The following is a 6000-nucleotide window of genomic DNA, read 5'->3' as shown; positions in this document are numbered from 1 at the left end:
TTCAGCAGACCCAAAGTGACGTTATTGGTCCTGGAAGCGTGCACGCACCAGTGGCACCACCTCCCGCCAAGAGTTGCCCCTGTGCTGGCAACCCACCGAGTTCCACCACCTCTTTTCCCAGGAAAAAAAGCCCTGACCCTAAGTATTTCTAGATAGCAACTTGAAAAGGGCTTTTTTCGTTAAGTACCTACCATACATCCAAGGGTGAACTGAACTTTGTTTCTTGCATGAGGGACACCCATACCTGGTAACAGGGCCAACTTGAAACCCAGGAGTCTTTAAAAAGTAGCTGTAAAAGAGGAAGCCTGGTCTCTAAAGCAAAGCCCCAACTCCCACAGTGCCTTGCTGCTGGCTATGTAAGCTCTATCAAGACTGCTTTCATTTTCAGCCTTGAAAAGTGTTTGTAGTAAAAGTAATCTAGCTCACACATGTTACTTCAGCAAAGAGCAAAATAAATTTTCTTCACGTTGAATAAAGTCAACCTGGACTCTACCTTATATATACAACTAGCAGTGTGGTAGGATGGGTTAAGGAAGACTCAGGGTCAAAATTCTGCTTGCCACAAATCCTGGGGACAGGCATTCTCTCTCAGGCCTAGTGTGAAGTTAAGAGGGAGAGGGAAGAAGCGTATCTACTCTTTTGTGCTGCTTGGAAGAAGGGCGGGATAAAAATACACACAAATGTATCCTAGCCAATCGGCATGGGGTGGGTAGCTGGTCTATTCAGCTGTACTTTAGAGTGCTGTACTGCTTATCCAACTTTCCCCAACCTAGAGACCAACAGGCAAGAAATCTAGAAAAAACAAAGGCGGGCATAAAAATTATGTTGTGTTTTAAAATGGCAACACACAGCTTCCCAGAGAATAACATCTTCACTGCCTTTTAGAATTAAACAAAAGCCAAACAATGAGAGCAGAAAAGCCTCTGAAAAGGAAAACATTTCAAAGCTGTAGTGTCAGCTTCCGAGAAGTCCAGCCCCTTGAAAGGAGCCAAGCTACTCTCCAAAAGTGGCAGGCAAGAGAGGAGGGCTGACATGCACCGACCGAAGAACTTGAGGAAGTTGGTAGTGGTAGCAGCTGCAAAGACAGCAGCTTGACCACCTTCCCAGTTCTTCCATCACTGCCAGGCCAATTAGATACAAGAAAACAGCATAATAGCTGGGAAAGAAAGAGGAATGCATTTCATACATCAGATAACCTGAATTTGTTAGCAGAGGTCAAATTATGTTGGTTCAACATTCAAATTGCTTCCCTTCGTTTTCCAAGTTCAGCATGGTGAAAGGTTGCATCTGTTACAGAACTTGTTTTTCTCCAGGGTTTTTTCTCCTGCACACATACCCCAATTTTTTAAAAGCAGTTAAGGAATTTTTTGAAATGCAGTTAGAACAGTCCCTCAGTGGAACAGGCTTCCTCGGGAGGTGGTGGGCTCTCCCTCTTTGGAGGTTTGCAAGCAGAGGCTAGATGGCCATGACAGCAATGCTGATTCTGTGAACCTGGGTAGATCATGAGGGGGAGGGCAGACAGTGTTTTATCAGCGCTTAGTTCTCATGGCCTCTTCTTACATGTGCAGGGTAAAGCCGATCGCCACCTTGGGGTCAGGTAGCAATTTTCCCCAGGCCAGTTTGGCTAGGGATCCTGATGGAGTTTTGCTATCCTCTGGGCATGCAGTAAGGGTCATTGTGTGTGTATGTGTGTGTGTGTGGGGGGGAAATAACTGAATTTCCTGCATTGTGCAGAGGGTTGGACTAAATGACCCTGGAGGTCACTTCCAATCCTAAGATTCTATAATTCTAATTCTGTGAGGTAGGATAGGCAGAGACAGGCCCAGAGCCAGCCACTGACCTCCATGGCTGAGCTTTTCCTAGCAACAAAGAGGAAAAATGAAGTTAGCGCATCAATTCTGCTAGATGGGGAAAAGGCCAACAGGGGAGCATCAATGCAGAGAGGAAGGCTCCGAGTAAGAAGCCACTGCAGTGGTCAGAACTGATGGGAGCCTCCTGTCTACCAGAAACCAATGGTGGCAGATGTTCTCCAGGGGACTCCTACATGAACTGGGACTGCATTGTGTTTTGGAATGTCTATTCAGGGCAGTGTTAAGTTGGAGAGCTTGCAATCAACAATTCTGCAGATGGATTTTGATCAACAATATTCAGTAATGACCAGCTGCACTTTTATATGTAGCTCCATATATTAAAAGCCAGCTTTGTTGGAACAGCAAAACAAGTCTGTCTTTGGGAACTCAGCCATGATTCGTATATGCACATGCCACAAACTTTAGGTTTGTTTAATCTCAGGCTCCCATGCTGCCTCTTCCCTTCAAAAAATACATGGAGGGGAGATTCTTTCAACCCAGACCTTCAAGCCGCAGCTAATTGAAGTAGCCCAATTTGGGTGTTGCAACGAACTGTGGTTTGCTTTTCGTGTATAGACTGGGATTGTGAAACCACATCCTTGTATGGAATCCTGGTTTACCTCTTGTTTAACTTCAGCATGTCGAAGAAGCCTCGTTTGGCTGTCACATAAAATGCACTCTTTCACGACAGGATGTCTTCAGTCTTGGGAAGAGAGGGGAGAGGAAGCGGTTGAGAGAAGAGAATGAATGAATTTGGAAGGGGCCATGGATCAGCAACAGAGCATCTCCTTCTCATCCAGAGGTCCCAGGTTCAACTGGTATCCCCAGTTAAAGGACCAGCCAGTAGGTGATGTAAAAGAACTTCTTCCTAAAACCCTGGAGAGCCACTGCCACTCAATATTGATCTTGATGGACTAGCTTCCTGTGAACAAGGTTTGTTCTTATCACAGCCAAGAGTTTGCTTATGATGCCCAAACACAGCCTTCTGTTAATGCTTCTTTCTATTCAAGATGGCACGAACCGGGAACGAACCGGGCATGAACCGGGGAAAATGGTGGTTCGTGGTTCATCGCATTTCACGAATGGGCATGAAATTGCCTGGTTCGTTTGATTCATGAATATGTCACTTCAGAGGCTGCAGAAGGTCTGCAGAAAGCCCATCCCCCCCATTGTCTAGGAAACTGATTGATCGGCGCCAGACTATCTGCAGTGACAAACCAAAAAACAAACCAAATGAATCGGCCTAAAAATCATAGCATTTTGTCGCGGGTCATCAGAAACGCCCCCCGACGTTGAACTCATTGGATGGGATCCTGTAGACGGAAAGGATTTTTGACAAGAGGAGCAAGACTTCTTTACTCCCCCTCCTCCTGTAGCCCAAAATGTGGTTTCTGGGGGGCAAAGCACCCCTCTCCAAAACAGCGTTAGGAGAATTTGGTGAAGACCCCATCCCTTTCCATTCAGAATTTCCTGGGAGGTCCAAGCTACAGGCCCTTCTTTCCAAATAAAGGTTGCAGAATCTTCATGAGATTTCATTTATGAGCAATGGCATTTGCTTGTTAAAGCACAGCTCAATGTTCTCATCTTCAGACTCTCACAAATCACAGTAATGCACAAAAGGTGCACAATTAAAGGAGAGAAGGGCGGAATGACCTGGTACGTAATATATTTATTCATATTGTAAAAACAACACACTGGTCCTTTGGACAGGTTAGCTTACTGTCCCTACCAAATGAACCATGGCTAGTTAAAGCTGCTTCAAATCCAAGAGCTATAACGTGCAGCTTGACAGGATGTCTTCCACTATCCTTTTGTAGAGCCAAGCATCCCCCTTCAGCCGCTGCCTCCTGATGCCGATGGCTTCAGATTTACCGAGCTGACAAACTTCCAGCTCAAACTTCATGGTCACTTTGCCAAAGTCCGACTGTGTTTGACACTTGAGCTTATAGCTGTAAAAAAACAAAAGTTTTTAAAAGGGAGGGAATTAGTTCAGGCACTCTCAACAGCTGGACGCTATGCAGGAAGGAGGTTATAGCAAATGAATGGGTAAAAGAGCTAATGCTCTAGGGCAGGTACTAAATCGAGAAATATGATTAGCTGAATCAAGGGGAATAGCTTTTCCCAGACTGTACTGGTTCAGACTGCCAGGAAGGGGCAGGGGTGGTGGCGAATGGCTTAAGTCTTCCCTGTAAGACAAGAAATACTCCTTTCTCAGAGAAAAAACAATGGGTGGTGAAGGCTTGATTGAACCCTTTGCCTTGATGTGCTCAAATTCCAGACTACTCCATCCTTCCACCCTGGGGAGCCCTAGAACATGTAAGCCCCCCCCCCGACAGTCTGAATTGGTATAATCCAAGTAAAGCTTTATTACTTCATTCAGTATTTCATTAGACATCTCACAAGACTCCAGAAAATAACTTTTGTACATCTTGCACAATTAAGTTTGCATCCCCTTTTTGAATGCAACATTGTTTCACCTCTGGATATTGGGGTTCTTTAAAATGGCAACTCAGAAGATGACCAATTGTCATCACTAGGGCCGAGGGAATTGCACACATTTGTTTTCTGAGATCACACTGAGCCCTGTGTGTTCCTTTAATAAAGGTATAATCAAGAGAAAACAGAAAACTTCCTTTCCCTCTAACAAGCGGTTGCAAGTTTACCTAAAGCAGTTAACTTCCTTATCTCAAAGAGGACTCTATGCTGCCCTTTTGCTAATTGGCCAATAAGTCTAAATCCGTCAACCAGGAATCTTTCATTTGTGGACAGGAGAAACGGCTTGCGAACTGGCAACAATCTTGGCATGCAGAAGGTCCCAAGTACAGTTGCCAACATCTTCCATTAAAGTCCTCTATGCTAGATATCTGTCTCTCACAAGACTTATTAGAACGTTCAGCTTCCCTTTTGTTGCAAAAGCCACCATGACAACCTCACTACTGATTTCTCCTATGCAAGAAAAGCAGTGCTAGGATTTCAAAATGACCATTTCTCAAGGGTCATATTCTTAGCAGTATTATGCAAGAGCCCCGTGGCGCAGAGTGGGAAGCTGCAGTACTGCAGCCCAAGCTCTGCTCATGACCTGAGTTCGATCCTGGCGAAAGCTGGGTTCAGGTAGCCGACTCACAGTTGACTCAGCCTTCTATCCTTCCGAGGTCGGTAAAATGAGTACCCATGTCATGTATGCCTGCATACCTGCCAATAATGTGTTTTGCATTTTGTGCTGACCGTAACTGTTTGCTAAGGTTGTATTCTGTATACTATATAAATCATCTGAGTGTGTGTATGTCAGGTTCAGAATGCTGTCTTGTATGCTTTTGCTTAACCGACTCCATCTTTAATCTTTTCAGTGTTTAAGTGCTCTCTTCCAGGTGCCAAGGTTCCCAGGCAGCTATCTCACAGAAGAGGATTGTTTTGGCTACCGACGTTCCACCAAGAATCGGCCTTGGGAACTTTCGCTATCCTGACTTCAAAGGGGTTGTTTTGAGAACTATGGGGGGAGGTTGGGCCTTCTGTGATCTGTTACTTTGTACCTCATGCTTTGCTAGTCATTGGTAACAATGCATATGTACCAACCTGAATATTGCATTCAGGCCAGTGGACTATAATGATCTTTTTCTTCATTAAATGCTTTTTGGAAACAATGGACTATTGTCTAATTGCAGAAGGCAGACTGGAGTAAGGATACTATCTAGCCACGGTTCTGACATTTTGTTACCAATCACCTTTTCCAATGCTAACATGTAATGTACTGGGCCAGTGGGGGTTGACTGTTATCTGTTGAAAGTATTTACTTTCACTTCTGAAGCAAGTGTCTTTGAATGCAAGCTGCGGGCAGCAAGCAATGTATCTTTTCTCAGAGACTGGCTAAACTAACCCGTTCCCATGTAACGGTTTGGGGTTTTAAAGCCAGAATGTCAACGGACCCAAAGGGCGGGAAGTTTACCTATAATTAGTAGTGCCCTTTTGGAATAGTCACTTCTGCCAATTGCTACCTTTGTGTGAACACCTTGAACTGTATGGATCTCTAATAAAAGTTACTTCAACCAATGCACCTGAGTGCTTGCTGTGAGGGACTTGGGGATCTAACTGCCAGGAACTGACAAACCAGTTTCCTGGGGGTAAAGTGTAGATGACTGGGGAAGGCAATGGC

General features: G+C 44.9%; 1 protein-coding gene across 1 annotated transcript in view; it reads right to left on the bottom strand.

Annotated features, from left to right (window-relative positions):
- Nucleotides 1-3509: 3509 nt before the first annotated feature.
- MELK (maternal embryonic leucine zipper kinase) overlaps nt 3510-6000 on the bottom strand; it is a 48906-nt gene continuing 46415 nt past the window's right edge. Inside the window, 1 exon segment of the mRNA XM_054986694.1 lies at nt 3510-3799. Coding sequence (XP_054842669.1) covers nt 3622-3799 — 178 coding nt within the window. The 3' untranslated portion in view covers nt 3510-3621.

The sequence above is a fragment of the Eublepharis macularius genome, chromosome 8 (genome assembly GCF_028583425.1).
Source record: "Eublepharis macularius isolate TG4126 chromosome 8, MPM_Emac_v1.0, whole genome shotgun sequence".
Lineage (NCBI taxonomy): Eukaryota > Metazoa > Chordata > Lepidosauria > Squamata > Eublepharidae > Eublepharis > Eublepharis macularius.
Note: the sequence above shows the minus strand (reverse complement) of the source record. Positions and strands in the feature narration are given on the sequence as shown.